The 17,584-nt window shown below is 54.5% G+C and overlaps 8 protein-coding genes across 8 annotated transcripts; 3 read left to right on the top strand and 5 right to left on the bottom strand.

The window, feature by feature from the left end:
* The first annotated feature begins 522 nt into the window (after positions 1-522).
* Positions 523-4,590, top strand: LY79DRAFT_562489 (cytochrome P450). Its single transcript, XM_060558477.1, has 6 exons — positions 523-957; positions 1,025-1,146; positions 1,200-1,235; positions 1,293-1,976; positions 2,054-3,654; positions 3,717-4,590. Exons 1-6 carry the CDS (start codon positions 840-842, stop codon positions 4,405-4,407), a joined length of 3,252 nt encoding a protein of 1,083 aa, XP_060411217.1. The 5' UTR covers positions 523-839; the 3' UTR covers positions 4,408-4,590.
* A 217-nt stretch (positions 4,591-4,807) lies between these two features.
* On the bottom strand, positions 4,808-6,863 carry LY79DRAFT_562492 (uncharacterized protein). The gene is made up of 3 exons (XM_060558478.1): positions 6,712-6,863; positions 6,507-6,611; positions 4,808-6,193 (listed from the first exon to the last, which is right to left on the bottom strand). Exons 1-3 carry the CDS (start codon positions 6,816-6,818, stop codon positions 5,182-5,184), a joined length of 1,224 nt encoding a protein of 407 aa, XP_060411218.1. The 5' UTR covers positions 6,819-6,863; the 3' UTR covers positions 4,808-5,181.
* A 2,686-nt stretch (positions 6,864-9,549) lies between these two features.
* Positions 9,550-10,348, bottom strand: LY79DRAFT_521353 (amino acid permease/ SLC12A domain-containing protein; the record flags this gene model as incomplete). The annotated part of the gene is made up of 3 exons (XM_060555342.1): positions 9,550-9,666; positions 9,720-10,063; positions 10,117-10,348. Coding segments are annotated over 3 exons (693 nt in total), but the record flags the coding sequence as incomplete, so codon positions are not given.
* A 278-nt stretch (positions 10,349-10,626) lies between these two features.
* Positions 10,627-12,464, bottom strand: LY79DRAFT_592432 (heterokaryon incompatibility protein; the record flags this gene model as incomplete). Its single annotated transcript, XM_060561418.1, has 4 exons — positions 10,627-10,875; positions 10,950-10,954; positions 11,094-11,967; positions 12,102-12,464. 4 exons carry the CDS (start codon positions 12,462-12,464, stop codon positions 10,627-10,629), a joined length of 1,491 nt encoding a protein of 496 aa, XP_060411220.1.
* Positions 12,465-13,513: 1,049 nt separating this feature from the next.
* On the top strand, positions 13,514-14,200 carry LY79DRAFT_692735 (uncharacterized protein; the record flags this gene model as incomplete). The annotated part of the gene is made up of 1 exon (XM_060564769.1): positions 13,514-14,200. A coding segment is annotated over one exon (687 nt), but the record flags the coding sequence as incomplete, so codon positions are not given.
* A 1,143-nt stretch (positions 14,201-15,343) lies between these two features.
* On the top strand, positions 15,344-15,861 carry LY79DRAFT_582065 (uncharacterized protein; the record flags this gene model as incomplete). The annotated part of the gene is made up of 2 exons (XM_060560230.1): positions 15,344-15,487; positions 15,688-15,861. The coding sequence occupies 2 exons, from the start codon at positions 15,344-15,346 to the stop codon at positions 15,859-15,861; spliced, it is 318 nt and encodes a 105-aa protein (XP_060411222.1).
* LY79DRAFT_562502 (uncharacterized protein) lies at positions 15,711-16,783 on the bottom strand. Its single transcript, XM_060558479.1, has one exon. It carries the CDS (start codon positions 16,518-16,520, stop codon positions 16,083-16,085), a length of 438 nt encoding a protein of 145 aa, XP_060411223.1. The 5' UTR covers positions 16,521-16,783; the 3' UTR covers positions 15,711-16,082.
* Positions 16,784-16,818: 35 nt separating this feature from the next.
* LY79DRAFT_562503 (uncharacterized protein) lies at positions 16,819-17,240 on the bottom strand. Its single transcript, XM_060558480.1, has one exon. It carries the CDS (start codon positions 17,212-17,214, stop codon positions 16,987-16,989), a length of 228 nt encoding a protein of 75 aa, XP_060411224.1. The 5' UTR covers positions 17,215-17,240; the 3' UTR covers positions 16,819-16,986.
* Between the last annotated feature and the right edge of the window lie 344 nt (positions 17,241-17,584).

Genomic DNA, 17,584 nt, shown 5'->3' on the forward strand with positions numbered 1-17,584 from the left:
TTCGCCACTGACTCTGCCACCAGCCCAGTGGTGGATGTACTACCGCGATAGGCTGTAGTGTACCTTTAGCTGCTTACCCTACTAATGATAGTGGCAGCTATAGTAACCACCTGTTAATCCATAGTTTTTCTTCTAGCATTAGATCCTAGTAACTAGCAGCGGTTTCTAGGATGCTAGGATATATAGCAAAAAGCTAGTAATAAGCATAGATTATACCTAATTGAGTCTGTCTTAGCTACTAATTTAGAAAAAAAATGTTATATAATTGTGACTCTAAGAAGCAAACAGATCTAGCAGCAAAATTATAGCCGAAAGGGGCTTAGCGGTCTAGAAAAGTACTTGGAAGGGTTTCTGGGCACTTTTATGCACAGCTTATACGGATATTAGCCTGGCAATTAGCAATAGGCGAATGGCAACGAGAAGATCAGGGCCTTATAAGCATTATTCCCGGGATTGGATTCCTCTCGCATCACTATAACAGGTATAAATCCCCAGCTGAATCTTCACGATAACGCGTGGCCAGGGTGGATATCTCTCCTACCCATGCATACCACCTCCCCTCCAAACAATGTACAATCCTATCTGACTATTCAACCCACCCCATTTTGTCCAATCAGCGAGGCAACCAGTCTTCTGGGCCGAGAACCAACAGGACCCGTAAAAGTCAACCAGGATAGATTCTTTGGGTATCCCCGTTGCCCTTTATCTCAGGAGGCTCATGGTTTTCCGACCCATCATCATCGGAGAACAGCACAGAACAGCACAGCACAGAACATAGTGCATATCCAAGTTGGTTTTGAGTTTCAACCGTAGCTCTTACTTTTACCAGAGCAACCAGCATGACGACTGAGGAGGTTCCCATCCCCGAGCCATGGGGTCTGCCCATCCTTGGGCACATTGCCGAGTTTACCCCCGAGAGTACAATGAAAGATGTACTTCGATTGGCAGACACGTTCGGTGTGTATATGACGTTCCATTTCCCACTCGATGGTACTGCGGGACGAGTCACTGATCATCGTACCAGGCGAGGTTTACCGTCTTCGATTCCCCGGCGGAAAAACCATGTGCTTGTTTTCTACAAACGCTCTAATCAACGAGCTCTGCGACGAATCTCGCTTCAAAAAGACACTGAACAACGTCGTCGGTGTGAGGGAAAAAAACCCCGTGTCATTCCCCAGAGCAGACCTGATTCGACATAGGAATTGAGGAAGATTGCCAATGATGGCCTCTTTACTGTGAGCGGACTGGACCATCCTCGCCCTATACCCCCCCCAACTATTGACGTATCCTAGGCCAACATAGACGAGCCAAATTGGGGCATCGCGCACAGAATCCTGATCCCAGCCTTCGGACCCGTAACTATTCGCGGTATGTTTGACGAGATGGTCGATCTCGCAAGCCAGATGGCCTTGAAATGGGCTCGCCACGGCCCCTCAACACCCATCATGGTCACCGACGACTTCACTCGTCTCACTTTGGATACCATTGCCCTGTGCTCCATGGGCTTCCGCTTCAACTCCTTCTACCGCGAAGAGCTTCACCCCTTCCTCAAGGCCATGTCGGACGCCCTCACGGAATGCGGAAACAGGGACAGGAGACCGGGCTTCGCCAACTACATCTTGTGGGGCACACAGCAGAAGTTCTACGCCGATATAGACTTGTTGCGCAAGACGGCGGAAGAGGTGCTGAATTCTCGAAAAGAGCACCCGTCCACAAGGAAAGACTTGCTGTCTGCCATGCTCAACGGCGTGGACCCCAAAACGGGCCAGAAGATGACCGATACCAGTATCATCGATAACTTGATTACTTTCCTCATTGCCGGCCACGAAACAACTTCTGGCCTGCTGTCCTTTGTATTTTACCAGCTTCTTCAGAATCCAGCAGCCTATCGAAAAGCTCAGCAAGAAGTCGACGAGGTTATCGGCCAAGGTCCCATTACCATACATCACTTGTCCAAGCTGCCCTACCTGAATGCTGTGAGTTCGGTCCAGCCCTCTTCTATCTATCGTTGAATGTACCGCGTATTGGGAAATGCTCATCTTATTTCCTCTAGATCCTCCGGGAGACATTGCGGCTTTCTTCCACGGTTCCTGCCTTCGGCATCGAGGCCAAAGAAGAAACACTCATTGCCGGAAAATACCGCGTTAAAAAGGGAGAACCTCTCGTAGCAGTCCTTGGCAAAGCGCACGTCGACCCCGTTGTCTACGGCGACGACGCGAAAGAGTTCAAGCCCGAGCGCATGCTGGACGAGAACTTTGAACGCATACAAAAGGAGTTCCCCAACTCGTGGAAGCCCTTTGGTAACGGCCTGCGTGGCTGCATTGGCAGGCCGTTTGCTTGGCAGGAGGCCTTGCTCGCCGTGGCCATGCTTCTGCAGAATTTCAACTTCACCATGAACGACCCCAACTACCAGCTCGAGATTTCCGAGACGCTCACCATCAAACCCAAGGGTTTCTACATGCGCGCGGCCCTAAGACATGGGATGAGTCCCACGGAGCTGGAGCAGAGGCTCATGGGCAAAGGCTCGAACAAGACGACTTTGCCATTTCGACCGTCAGCGCAGACAAATGGCCACCCGACGAACGGCAGTAAGGAAACCGACGTCGGTGGGATTCCCATCAGCATCTATTACGGATCCAACAGTGGCACATGCGAAGCGCTCGCCCAAAGACTCGCCACGGACGCGACGGCTCGCGGATTCAACGCTACAACCGTGGAGCCCTTGGACACCGCCCGCGAGAATCTGCCCAAGAATCAGCCCACGGTAATCATCACTGCCTCTTACGAAGGCCACCCGCCCGACAACGCAGCCCACTTTGTCGCTTGGCTCGAGAGCTTGAAGGCCCAAGAGTTGAGCAACGTCCCATATGCCGTCTTCGGGTGTGGCCACCAGGACTGGGTTCAAACGTTCCACCGCGTCCCGAAGCTAGTCGATACCATAATGGAAGAGCGCGGAGCAAACAGAGTCGCGCCGATGGGGCTGACAAACGCTGCCGACAGAGACATGTTTTCGGACTTCGAGGCCTGGGAGGACAAGTTTCTCTGGCCGGCGCTTACCGAGAAGTACGACGTTACCGAGGCACACAACGCCAATGGTTCGAGCTCCGGACTTGTTGTGCAAATTTCCAACCCCCGCACTTCGACTCTGCGGCAGGATGTCGAGGAGGCCGTCGTCGTCGAGGAAAAGACCCTTACGGCGGCTGGAGCAGCCCCGAAGAAGCACATGGACATCCAGCTCCCGCCCGGCATGGCGTTCCGGGCCGGAGACTACCTGGCCGTCCTGCCCCTGAACCCGCAGGAGAGCATTGAGCGGGTCTTTCACAGGTTCCAGCTTGCGCGGGACGCCTGCTTGACCATATCCGGCGACAAGCACACGCCCCTGCCGATCAACCGGACCGTCTCCGCGTACGAGATTCTCAGCGCCTACGTCGAGCTTGGCCAACCCGCCACGAAGCGGAACGTCTTGTCCCTGCTGGAGGCAGCTGAGGACGGAGAGACAATCGAGAAGCTGGAGCAGCTGGCCGGCGCGGAGTACCAGGCGGAGATCACCCAGAAGAGAGTAACGATCTTGGACCTCTTGGAAAGGTTCCCTTCCATTGCGCTGACTATTGGCACCTTCCTCTCTATGCTTCCTCCCATGCGCGTGCGACAATAGTAAGTATTAAACCGTTCATCCCCGAGACCAACCAGCAACTGAACTGACTGACCATCACCAGCTCCATCTCATCCTCCCCCCTCCGCAACCCCTCGCAAGCAACCCTTACCTACTCCGTCCTCAGCGGGCCTTCTCTGTCGGGCCAGGCCCGTTACGTGGGCGTGGCGACCAGCTACCTTGCGGGCCTCAAGGCGGGCGACAAGCTCCATGTCGCCGTCCGGCCCTCGCACACAGCCTTCCACCTCCCCCTCCAGCCCGAAAAGACGCCGCTCGTCCTCGTCGCCGCGGGCTCCGGCATCGCGCCCTTCCGCGGGTTCGTCCAGGAGCGCGCCGCCATGCTCGCGGCGGGGCGGGCCGTCGCCCCGGCACTCCTGTTCTACGGGTGCCGCGAGCCCGGCGTCGACGACCTGTACCGCCAGGAGCTCGACGTCTGGGAGGGGATGGGCGCCGTCGCCGTGCGCAGGGCGTACTCGCGCGCCGCCGAGGAGAGCGAGGGGTGCAGGTACGTCCAGCACCGCCTCTACCACGACAAGAAGGACGTCGCGGGCCTCTGGGCCCAGGGGGCCAAGCTCTTCGTCTGCGGGACGCGGGACGTGGGCAGGGCGGTCGAGGAGGCGTGCGTCAGGATCATCCTGGAGTCGGCCAAGGAGGAGGGCGGGCAGCCCGAGCTGAGAGACCTGGACTACGAGGGGGCCAAGAAGTGGTTCGAAGGGATTCGGAACGAGAGGTATGCTACAGATGTCTTTGACTGAGAGCGGCCGAGGGCAGATGGCCGTGCCAGAGGGGAGCTGAGAGACCTGGACTACGAGGGGGCCAAGAGTTGGTTCGAAGGGATTCGGAACGAGAGGTATGCTACAGATGTCTTTGATTGAGAGCGGCCGAGGGCAAGTGGAAAAGGAGGGTGGGTGGGTTTAAGGAAGAACCGTTCATGGTCACTCCCCCTTCTGCGCAATTTAACATATATCTGCAAGAATACAAGTCATGTTCATACAACTATGAGTTTGTTATTTTGGAGCGGGTGCAGCATGTCCTCTTGTTGTATCGTGTTCTTCCCTAGAACTCCGTAAAGCGTTACCGTTTTGCAATACATAGGGGGTTAACAACCATGTAAGCCGATACCCGTATCCCCCCCCCCCCCCCCCCCCCCCAGAACCAAGACAAGAGCTAGATGATCTGGGCTCCAAAGGGCCTCGGTCAAACAAGGAACATCGCTGGTGCGCCAGCATGTCGCCGCAGAGGCCCGACCACCTCGCGGTACGCGGGCGTCGGGCGGGCGCCTCTCGCGCGTACGACTTCTCGTCGCCATTCCGGTCCTCCCAGGCGGCGGCCCAGAGGGACGCGAAGGCATCATGTCACCCCCGAGGGCGTCTTCCGAGTTCCGCCGGCGGCCGGCGTCCGGCGCCGTCCGCCTCGGCCATCTCGATCTCGTACATGTGCCTCAGGACGCGCTCGTTGAACTCGGAGACGGGGTCGTCGCCCAGCCCCAGGTGGGTAATTCGAGAGACGGCGTTGAATGAGTGCGTCACTTAGTGCTGCGTGACGTCCCACCAGCGGTGGGTTTCCGGAAGCGTCGCCAAGGACGAGGGTATCTCGTGGAAGGCGTGCTCCCCCCCAAAACCATCCTGGGAGCACCACGACCGTTCGGAATAGTCGTCCTCTTGGCCACTTTCGCTATCCTCCCCGCCGCGAGGCTCCTCCGAGTCGTCCCGGTCCGGCCGCCGGAGCACGTCGCAGGACCAGGACTGCTGGATAAGCCGCTGGAAGACACGTAGCGCGTCCGTCTCGACGGTCTCGGCGCCAATGACGCTCCGACATAGGCGGCTCTCCTCCTCCTCCTCCTCCTCCACCTTCTCTTTCACTTCCTCGGACCGCCGCCGCAGGAGCTCGTCTATCATCTTCTGGCCGTTGTCGACGTGGGAGAGCGCGGCCTTTCGGTCGCCGTGCAGGACCTCGAAGCACACGAAGAGGAGGCAGCACACGATGGCCGCCCGGAGGCTGTTGGCGTCCGGCTCCGCCTCACGTATCTCCCGGATGGCGCTCCCGTAGTACGACAGGGCGAGCGCGTAGTGTGGCCCGTTGGCGCCCATCTGGGCTGGGCTCATGGGCCCCAGGCTCTGCCGGAGGGCCTTGGCGATGCCGCCGACGGCCATGGCCGCGTACCTCACCGAGGCGTGCTGATGGCTCATCCGCGGCACGGCCTCGCTCCATAGTGGCTCTTCGAAGATGCCGCCGCTCAGTCGGCACCTGTGGGCAAGCCAGTGCTCAAAGTACTGGCGTTCCGTCGGGTCCCCGAACAGATCGTCGGCGACCTCGACCGCGCCGGACGGCAGAAGCGGCTCGGTCCCTCCCGCCGCGAGGTTTTCGACCGGAGGCGACTCCGAAGCACGGGTGGGAGAAGGTGTGCCGTCCAGGCCGCTTTCTGGCCCTGACGTGGAGGCCGAACATCCGCCCAGGGCGTGGTACCCGTCACAGAATCCCTGCCACTTGACGCATCTTCGACACGAGGGTTTCGTCTCATCGCACTTGACGTGTCTCCGCCTAGTCTGGCGTAAGAAGCTGTTTGTACGTTTCAAACACGGCTCAAACTCACTTGCCTACTCTGCGTTAGCTGGAGCGAAGACAGAGACAGAGACAGAGAGAGTGTGTGTGAGAGAGAGGGAGTGTGTGTGGGCGTGTGTGTGAGAGTGAGAGTGAGAGTGCGAGTGATAGTGAGAGTGAGAGAGATAAAGAGAGAGAGAGACAGACACACACACACACACACACACACACACACACACACACACACACAGAGAGAGAGAGAGAGAGAGAGAGAGAGAGAGTGGAAAAGAGACACTGGGGTGGTAACGGCGGCTTACATGTGCTACAGCCTGTCCGGACCTTGCTTGAACTTTGCCTCTTGGCGCGTGGCCTCTTCTTCAAGGCGAACGTGAACACCCGTGGCCCATTTTCTTCTTTCCTGTAAGCACGCTTCGGTCAGCTTTCCCACTGCCACCGACCGGGAACGGATGTTGTCATGCACGTTCTAGGGGCTAGGGGGGAGGGGGGTGTAATCATACTTGGGGGCTGTTGCGTGGTCTAAGGACTCGGTCCATGCTACACCGGGGAACTGAGACACGAGAAAGCTGTTCTGGCTGCCGCCGTCGTTGCTCACGGCCGGTGACATTTTTTGGACTCAGAAAAAGGACAAGGAAAAAGTGTAGAATGATTGACAGAAGTAGAATCTTGCGGTCTCAAAAGAGAGCAGGGCCGTTCTTTAAGAGCGAATCCTCCAGCTAAACAGCTAAAAGCAACTTTGCAAGCGAGTTGGGGGCCAGAAATAACCCCCAACTCCCCCTCCCCTTTTCAACGATGATGAGGCTATTGATACCCCCCCGGGGGGCCATCTTCGACTACCATCATGCATCCGAGCGTATCATGCCCGACAAAGGAGAGAGCGCCCGCATGGCGAACATACGACACTGTCACTCTATTGGTCGCCCCCGGCGCCTTCTCGTACGCTGGGAATGGATGCTCTCCTTGTGTCAAATTGGCTCTCGGGGCACGCTCTGGGACCCTGAGACCCCCTCCCAGCCTTACCAGCCCTATCCAGCATTTTCCCGGGATTTTGGAGCCCGAGATACTGCGGAGCCCGTCAAAAGACCTTGCAGCGAATGCCAAGACCAGAAGTGGAGTATCCCAGTCTTAGTACTTAAGAATACATTCTTTCTTATCAGACTCTTACTAAATATGTCTAGAGCATAGGAGTGCTTCAGCAGTATGAGATGAATTCTCATGGGCCCTTTTAGGAGCAGGTTGACAATCATGTGATCTGAGATGTATTGTGCTGTACTAGTACTGTTGGCTGGGACGTGGTGCTGCTGGGACGTGGTGCTTCTAGCACCTTGCCATTCTCTGCAAGGTCTTTTAACGGGCTCCTCTATACACCTTGTATTATAGGACGCCCAGACCCCTAGGTTGAGCTGCAGAATGGTCGGCTCTGGAGGGTGGCCACAGTCTCCGCCTGTCAGCCTGCATGGGCACTATTTGATACCCCTTGGGCTAGCTACGTTGCATCGGAATGCCATCGCATTGGCTACGGTGAAGAAGATCAGCCTGTAGAGTTCCATTACATCAATTCAAGGCAGAAGTCAAGCCGGGGTTGAAATGGAAAAATTGAAACCAAATCGAAAACCCGGCTCTCGAGGCATGTCATGCTGCTTGAACCTCACCACGTTGCCAGGAGTGGGCCATTAGATACAACGCCATCAGCTAACGGTGTGGCTCCGCTATCCGCTCGTCATTGTTCCCATCATACACACGGCACCGGCGCCGCTCAAAGTGGGAGACTCGTTTTGATCTCTAACTACCGAGGCCGCAGAGTTCTCGTCGAGAATGTAGACAAAAATCCTCGTCTTCCTCTTGGGCCGAGGCATGGACTCGTTGTTCAGACGTGAGCAAAGACATGTTTGATGATTGGCAAGATCATCAAAAAGTCCAGATGCTGGCCAACTACCGTGGTAAGCTGGGAGATGGGAAGAGGACTCTACTTTTGGCTGCCTAGCAGAAAAGTATTTGTGCTAACACTCCCTCGACTACGGTGGCCTCTTAAACGTACGAGCAACGCAACGTGATTCCGCCAAGCAATTCCAGACGAGAAGGCATGGCGTCTCTGCAAAAGCCATTTTCAAACTCGGGCAAGGCTCTGCGTGTCATTTGCACCCAAGCCACGCCGTCTGCGGAGCTGTCAACTCCGCAACAACTTCTTCTGGGTAAGTAATATGGCCAGTCAATGTGTCAAGTCCTGGCAGGACCTCGGATTGGACAGCAAACGGGAAGCCGTACAAAAGTACGCTGCAGGGAATGGCCGAGAGGCATGCATGCCGCTCGCCATGTCTGTTCACTGCCCAATAGACTAGTGACGCCAAGAACATAGCTGGTTGCATCGCGCTTCGAATGGTTCACGGAACGAATCCCGGATTATTAGCCGCCCCTGCCGTGTTGCGTGTCGCCAGCACAGCGAGCGAGTGCTAGTAAAACGATTCCTCGCCGGCTGCGGGGGAGGGGGGACGAGAATACACTCATGGCCGTCCACTCCAAGGCGGTCTAATTGGTTGTTTGATGCGCAGACACCCTGCCAGTGTGGCAAGAGGCGCCTCGCCTTGACGAATGGTCATAACGTGCCCGGCTGTGATGTCGCTGGCGTCTTGACGTCTTCAGCCTCTGGCTCTCACCTCGACATCCTCGCAGCTACACCAGATAACCACCCTAGGTATACACGTGAGGCCTGTAGACCACGGTATATTACAGCGGTGAAGCCGCTCTAGCTCGATAACTACGAGCTTTAGATGGTGCCAGGGCTATGGTCTTATGTGGAGATGTTAAGTGCAGCCGGATGGCGAGGAGCCCGCCTCCCCGGCGTGGGTCCGAGTCCCGCCATCGGAAGCGGGCTATGCTCCTGATCATGGTACGCCACCAGGGGCAAGAGGCGCATTAGCCTACCTGGCTGATATCAAATTATTCAAGTGGATCTTTGCGTCGACGCCAAAGAGCCGCCCGGATCACACATATCCAAGACTTCATATTGTTTTTTTTTTATGCCAGGAGGCTGCAAGCCTCCTTGACACACTGCTCCTTACCGTCCCCAACGGATGTGCCCCCGTCATGATCCAACTATTTGGCAGCCTCCATGGCAACATGCCTGTGTATCGGCCGCTGTTAAGGGGCTATGGCGTGACTTTACTGACTTTGTTATTGAGATTGAAAGCTTCCTGCGCTGAGCGACGATGCCTTTCAAAACGTAAGTGACTGTTGGTATCTCGTCTCTAAAACTCCGCCACACAGTTTCGAGACTCTTCTGTCAAACAGGCCCTCGCGGATGCAGGGCAGGGCAACGTATCCCTGGTCCTCCCGGGGCCTCAGGAGAACCAATCCTCGACACGACCCTTGAACGTTGTCGCCTTGGGCTTCTCAGGGGCGTATTCCGATTCGCGAAGGCGCCCAGACCGAAGGTCGATCTCGTGCGCGCGAACGAACTGCGCCAGTCAGCCAAACCGACTTTATTCCGTGAGGGATGGGAGTGACAAACCTTGGTCTTGTGGTATAGCTTCCAGGCGATGATGGGCACGATGAAGATTGGGATACCGATGTACGAGGCGACGAAGTCCGCGGTCGACCAGTTGCCCGCAAGAAACACGGAGAACCCCGCAACGAAGGTGATGACCGTCGATCCGATGAAGCCGAACCAGGCGGTGTACGGCTGGAAGGGTGCTTTCCAGGGCAGGGTGTCGCGGCTGACGCCTTGGGCCTCTATGGCGCGATGGAAACGGATGTAGCAGAAACAGAGCGTCGCCCACGCGATCAAGCCGGCCACGGTGCTCAGGCTCAGAAGCCATTGGGAGGCATCCGCAACACCTCCGGAGCCGAGACCCACTACCGTTAGACAAAGATGTTCGTCTTCGGGGGCTGTGGTATTATCCACTTACTCAAATACGCCAAAGGGCCAAAGAGCCAGGCAGTGATGACGGCAACATAGGGGACACCGGACTTGGTGGTGCGGCCCAAGAACTGTGGCAGCTGTCTGTCCGTGGTCATCGCCACTATCATGCGCGAACCGACCCAGCAGTACGAGTTGCCGGCCGAACACGCGGAGACAAGGATGCACGCGTTCACGATCGAGGGCGGGATGTTGATCCCAGCCTGGCGGATGGCGATGACGGGTCCGGGTTTGGGCAGACGGGTGATGTCAGGGTCACAGAAGTGTCTAATCTGTATTATCGTTAGTAGCGTCTAAACCCAATTTTTCCGTCTTTACGCTTATAGTATACAAACGTAACCTTGTATAGGTTTACGTTTGCGTATGTCGTTTTGTAGTGTCATGTTGTGTTAGCGGCAGAGCTCCATGGTTTAAGTCGTCATGCAATAGAAACCCGAAAACAACAGGAGAATCCGGCACTCTCTATTATCTGATACACTAATAACTCACGTAAAATTACTTAAAGAAAGCACGAAAGAAAGCACATCTTTTGCTCCACGTCATACAGCGCCGCCGCGACCATGTCGCCTACTCCCTTTCGCTTCATACTGCCATCAGCCCTCTTCTCTACAAGAAGAACACGACACCATTTCATATGAGATTCTGATGTTCTAGCTAGAGAGGTCTTAGCTTCAATCATCTTGTTGCCACCCAAACCAGGGGTGGAAAAGAGAAATTCCGGGAAGTATTTGTCGGAACAATTGGCATCCTTAATATCCAGGCAGATCCAGGCAGATATCCTGCCAGGATATCCGGAACCGGAACAACTGGGACGCCGGTTACAGCCCCTATATATATCGCCCATCCGGCCAGACCCCCTCTTCTAGATTCCTTCTACTCTTCGGGCAATAGTAGATAATCAATCAAAGATCTATTGCTCCAACCAGCCGAGAGGCCTTGCCGTTATTGGCCACCTGTTATACCAACAGTATTCCTCCCCTCTGTCCAGCTGGCCACTTGTGCATAGGTTGAGCCTGGCAGGCTCCATATCTGCGGTCAAAGCAGCAGCTCCCAATGGCTCATCCAGAGCTATTCCTCCCACAACCTTCCCAGTTAGATTGAGCACCAGTTTGCGACCGTCCTTGTTACTGAAGTCTGAGAGGCGTTGGGAGTGAACGGTTTCGAAACCAAGACATTTGCTGAAGGCCATTTTGGGATCCAGATGGTGAGTATGGGAGCGATCCAAGGACCCGCTGACACCTACTTTGGGGTAAAGTGTTCTATTGCCAGGGTCGATAAGACGGACCCGGACCTGGCGTTCGTGTGGGACGTAGTCGTCGGCCTCCCACGTCTGAACAAGACGCTTCGACAGGATCATCCCATCACCAGTAGCACGGAGGTCCCTGTCTACTATCCAGAAGCGGCACGTCGGCGACAGCGCCTCAGGATTACTGGTGGAGTAATGCACGGCGCCCTTCCATCCTGTCCACGACCAGCTGGGGAAATCGGGTAACCTCTCTAGCGATGGACCGTCCGTCGTGGACCACAACAGCGCCATATCGAGCTGATTTGTCGGCAGCCCAAACACCAGTTTGGTGTCCATCTGCCTTTCGTAAATGGCCCCAAGCCCAGCGAAGGCGTTCAGCTTGTCGCCCCAATATGTCATCTCCCGACTCGTGTATTCCTGAACAGTCGACTCGTACCTTGAGATGTGGTCATTACGGCCGAGGTGGTCGATGGATTCAAGACTTTGCAGCTTGTTGTAGATCTCCTGGAGCTCAGATGCCTCGACAGGCAGCATCTGGGAGCCAAACTGCGGCATCAAGCTCGAAGACTTAACCGGTTGAGGGGTGTCGCCTGGCTCTGTCGACATGTCTTCACATCAAACTCTCTCACGGCATTCCCAAGTGACGTAACCGTGGTGTAATATTTAAACCGCGGGGACAAGACGGCTCCCTGAAATGTCCATGTTCGTGTGTTCCACGTGGAAGATACCTTCTGCTTGTCGTCGAAACCCGTCATCTGAACAGCAACCCGTAGGCCCGGCATTATTTCACCTTGAATCTGTTTTGGTGGCGTCGAGTTGTCCCCGAAACCCATCAGATGGCATTTGCTATTCTGACCACTGGCCTGGACGATGGTGAGCTCTGCTAGTCCGTAAACCGCGTCCATGACAGGAATCTGCCTTGCCTTGTCGGCTCTTCCGTCAGCCTCCTGAATGATACACATCGCGTCAACCCACAGATAGGGTACACCCATCTCTTCAGTGAGCGTGGTTGCGTCGGTAATGGAGTTTGATAGACCGGCAACGCGCAGCTGGCCTTCTTGTCTGAATTCAGGCAGATTGGCAGTGGTCATCATCACCCACGGCGGCTTGCCCCATACGTAGCTAAGTGCAGCGTATCTGCAGTCCCTATTTGATGCAAGACTCTCCGCTTCAACCAAACACCATCGCCGCACGTCGATCAGTCTCAGATTGAGACTCGCAAACGTTTCCGGAGACCAGCTGTGCAGACATTTTTTGTGTTGCCCCTTGCAGACATCTAGCCGATTCAAGCCGACTCGAGAAATGTTCCTGTCGGTAGAAATATTCCTCATGCGCCCTGGAGCATCTTTGACTTGATTGAATACAAAGGTGCACTTTATGTCGCGACCCGTGCGATTGCGTTCCATGCCAAAAGTAAAACCGTTGCCCAATGGACCACCAGGCCGGAACCGGAATTATACGCGAGTCGCGAGATTTGTTGCAGGAGGTCGGGGAATTCTCGTGAAATAGCTCGGTGCACTAAAGAGCACATAGAGCAGGTATTACGATTATAGGCTTGAGCAGAACTTACAGAGAGGCATCGCAACACAGCGTGGTCACTGTGATGCTATCGAGGTTATCAAGAAGAGAAAAGGCTGTCGGACTGTTAAAATTCGCAGAAGAGTCAGCGTCCCAGGGTTTGTTACTACGTATTACTGATGCGGAATTTGTTCCGGTTCCTCGAGATGCGCAAGCACCTCGTCCGTCTCCAACCCGTCAAGACTTTGTAAGCCTAGAAGGATATTCGACGGACGTAAATCTGCAACAAGTTTAACGCATGGACTAGGAAGAGGAACTCCATAGTCAGACGAACTTCCGCGGCAGTAATTGATTTTGTGCAATACCCCCAAGGCCTCGACGACTTGCCGCGAGATACTCTGCACCATTCTAGTCAATCTCCCCCCAGAGCCAAATAATTCTGCAATGTTCTGTACCGTCAGCCCAAGCACAGGCCACCATGAACAGCTTTCTTCACAATAGTCAGCTGTTTGCTAGGCCCTACTAACGAGGCATGACTGTAGAGTAAAATAGCAGTTACATCTGAATAGGAATTCAACTCAACTTAACACTAAACAGTGGAAGGTTTTAAAGAAGGTTCTGTGGACTGACGACCTGGAACGCACTGTTTGGTCTTAAAGGCAGGGAGCCTGGGCCTGGCACATGGGTTCTCGTTCAAGGAACAGGAGGGGTGAGCATCGCCGCGCTGCAATTGGCTGTGGCAGCCGGATTGACTGTTGTTGCCACAACCTTGTCCGAGGAAAAGACGAAACGCTTGAGAGATCTCGGAGCAAAGTACACCGTCAACTACCGCGAAAGCCCTGAAGACTGGGGTCTCAAGGCCAGGAGTTTTACTACGAGCCAGAAGGGCTTCGACACCGTTGTTGAAATCGGCGGCGACGACTTCCTCACCCGATCGATCACAGCAGTCAGCACTGACGCCATTGCTGTGGCAGCGGGCCTAGTAGGTGGACAAGCTGAGCCTGTTCCTATCTTAGCAGCTCTCTGTCGTCCGTGCATTGTCAGGGGCGTATTGCTGGGCAGCTGGAACCGGTTCCGAGAAATCGTTCGTTTCATCGAGGAGAAGTGTGACAAGCCAGCTGTTGATGACGTGACATTTGAGCTTTCTGAGGTCAAGGATGCGTACGCACGGCTGAAAGCGAGGAAGCATTTCTCTAAGATTGCCATTAAGATAGAACATTGTATCAACTCGAAGACCACTAGAGCATGCGGTAGTGTTTCACCTACTTCGTTGATAATATTCTTCGGCCTGTGTTACTACATGATGTGAGGGGCTTATCACTGTAGGGTGAAAAATGCACACTAAGAGTGAGGCACAGGACAGCAGAATGAGAGAAGATGGAATTAACGACCGAGGATTCTACGAAGTGAGTTTACAAGATATATAACAGCTAAGCCTCTTGACTACGAACAGACATAGCAATCCCAGCGAGGGCCAGGTTAGTAGTTGAGTTGGTGACGATCAGCGAATATCTAGTGTTGCATGTATTTGTCCCCGTTGCCCTCTAATGCTGCTACTAGAGATAATGCTAGATAAAGTTCGCTGCTAATTTCCCAACTCATAAATGCTTGCTATAAAGCGCTTCTGCTAGAAAGAAGCTAAAGACAAAGGTCATGCTTCTTGAAGTGATTCAAACAGGGCAACAGTTACACTGCAGTTGTAGTTAGTAGATGTTTCTGGACTGGGGTAGATAGGGACCGTAGGGGAGCTACGCACAGAGACTGTGCCGCCTTGGGGCGTTGGCGCTGCGGGGGATGCTCCCGATAATGTTGTTGCACAAGTCCCACTTGCTCTCTCCCTTGTGCCACAGACGTTGACTCCGCTTATGGCGTTGCAGACTTCGACGGGGGACTAAGTTATTCAAGTAAGTAATCCAAATCTTGGGCTCGGTTAGGAGGGTTCGAGACTTACGCATTGCGTGGACCTCCGAACGCAGCCGAGCGCAAAAGAGGCCATAGTGACCGTTAGGACTGAGAGAATACCAAACGAACGCATTGTGAGGTTTGAGTTTCGAAAACAGGGTTAATACTGTCAAAGAAGAACACCATCATAGTCCATGCTCCTTCTGGGAACCCTGCTTATTTATATCTATCTGCCTTGGGCCTAAAAGTGGGCAGCTTCCTGGTAGCATTAACTAATATATTTCAAACGAAGTCAGTCAATTTTAGACAGCATACGAAGATCGTATTCTATAAGGAAAAAGATATACTGATCTCCACCTTAGAAACAAGACTTATCAAACTTAAAAGTACTGCTCAGGCCAATCAGAGAGAGGGTACGCGTCTCTTCCATCTCCCGTGACCCGAGCTAATGGTTCGTCTGACTCGCGAGTGTTGCAAAGCATCATCTATAACAGGACGCTGACAGTGAGTCCCTGCGACAATATCTCATCGCCAACGTGACTCTTACCATATGGGTCGTCACCGCCAAAAGGGCCTATTAATGCTTGCACTCATTGCGCGCGTAGCTGTCAACACTACTTATATGGCCTATCACAGCCTGACAAGACACCTAGAGGTTGTCTCTATGAAATCATCAGTCGAGTCAGGGCAGGAGGTAACCAGGGGAGTGTCTAGCCTGCAATGAAACAAAAAACAAGCGGATGCGACGCAACCGCTAGGCATGACAGGAGAGTGACCAGACCACTGGCGCCCGTCACCGCCTGCAATCAAGGGCAGCAAACTGTATAATCAGGGCTCACTAGGTTGCAATCATCGCCAGACTCTACACCTGTCTGTTTGCGAGGTTGTTAATAGTGGACTCACGGCCAGGAACAGCTGTACACTGGTTCTGGTACCAAATCGCTTGCTTGCAGGTCTGGATACGTGACCCAAGCAAAACCCAAGTCATTGGGCTTTGTAGAGCAAGGGTCTTGGACTCCACAAGGTGCTAATTACACTGATGCTTCAGTTGAAGCAAAAGTTAGCTGAGCGTTAACCTAGTAAATGACAAGGTGAGAATCCCGACGACAACAACCCTTTGGCCGTCATCTACCCAGCACTCTCGACCTGAACGTAAACCTCTGCTTCTCCTTGACACCCGTAAATGCCTCATTCATCCATGCCCGCGTCGTGTCCCGATCAAACATGCCAAGCCGCTCAAATCCATCGTTTATCCGGCGTAGCGCGAGACAGAAATGTACGCCCCTATATCAAACGAATTCCGCTCGCAAGCAGAATACCGCAGCTCCCTCCTCCATCTCGGTGAATCCCGATTCCAGATCCGGGTCATCGGCGAGGAACGAGACGACAGCAACGTAGTCGGCCAGCGGCTGAAACGCGGCGTATTTCCTCCCCGAGCGCTCGACATGTACGAACTTTCTTTGCGCTACTAACCCCTCCATCTCAAGGCTCGCTTTGCCCTGGATGGCACCAAATGGATCCTTTCCCAAAAGAGCGGCTGAAATGCCCACCAATCCTAGGTCATCAGGGTACACCCGCGGACACGCTGAGTACATCTTGATATAATGCCCGTCCGACACCCACGGCCACGGCGGAAACTCTGCGCCCGGTGCGAGAGAAATCCGCCGAGCCCTCCGCCCCTGGCTGGAGAGGCACATCAGGTCATGCACCAGCGTCGAGGACCACATGCCGGCCACGTACCGCCCCAGCTGCGGATGCGCGGTCCCGTATTCCCTCGCGATGCCCGCCAGTGCCGGCAGCTTATCCGAGGCAAAGGAAATGGCGTATCCGGAATACTCCTGGATGATCTGGTGTCAGTAACGCATCAACTCCCTGATATTACTGTCATTTTGGCTCGGATCTCGCTTTCGGAGGGCATCGGCGTGTGTCAGTTTACGATAGTTTGTGGTCTCGCCGGGTCCGGCACCGTGACCGCTACTTCCGATCCAACCCCGCCCCCCCCCCCCCCCCCCCGGGCGTTGTTGTGGCATTCGCACGATGGCGGTGAGCTGCGAGTGGTAGAAAGCCGGCGCGGAATGTCGAAGGGCTCTGCGCACTCAAAGTATACCTCGTACCGTGTGAAGTGGATCACGCGCCGCGAGAGAAGACGTTCCTGGTAGACCCAGGCTCGACCAAGAATGGGCAGCGCCTGGGTCATCTGGTACACTCCCTCGCTGACCCATGTCCGGTGCTCGGGGATCCTCCGCACACCGCAGCACGTCGTCCCGTCGCTGCCGAGTGAGGATACGTCTTCACAGGCGGCACCCTTCCAAAAGAGACCCTCGGTGCTGTCCGCTGCCCAAGAGGCGGCAAGAGTCGCATAAGCGCCCCAGTAAATGTCGCACATTTGTGCCGCCTTGACTTGCCAGTCCTGGAGGTCATCTTGGACAATGCAGTAAGAGTTGCCCAATCGATGCGTTGTGACAACCGCGTCTTGAACGTCTTTGGCAGGCTATCCCATGCGACATTTTCCTTCTGGTGGGCAAGGTTACCCTTGCGCGTTCTGTATGATGGTGTCGCAGGGCCCTAACAGTGGCTTATAGTTTGCTAGTCTATTCATGTCAAAATCAAACTAAAAACTCTAAGCCAAGTAATACAAGCACTTAAGTCCCTCTACTAGTAGTGTAGCTATACCCTTATACAGGATTAGTTACTAATCTTGCCTAGCTGCGTCTACTTGTAGTGTTGCCTATAACAACCTAATCTTTAGCTAGTTATATGTAATCAGGATGCGCAAGTAATTCTACCTAAT

Source organism: Colletotrichum navitas (genome assembly GCF_030913465.1).
Source record: "Colletotrichum navitas strain CBS 125086 chromosome Unknown LY79scaffold_58, whole genome shotgun sequence".
Taxonomy (NCBI): domain Eukaryota; kingdom Fungi; phylum Ascomycota; class Sordariomycetes; order Glomerellales; family Glomerellaceae; genus Colletotrichum; species Colletotrichum navitas.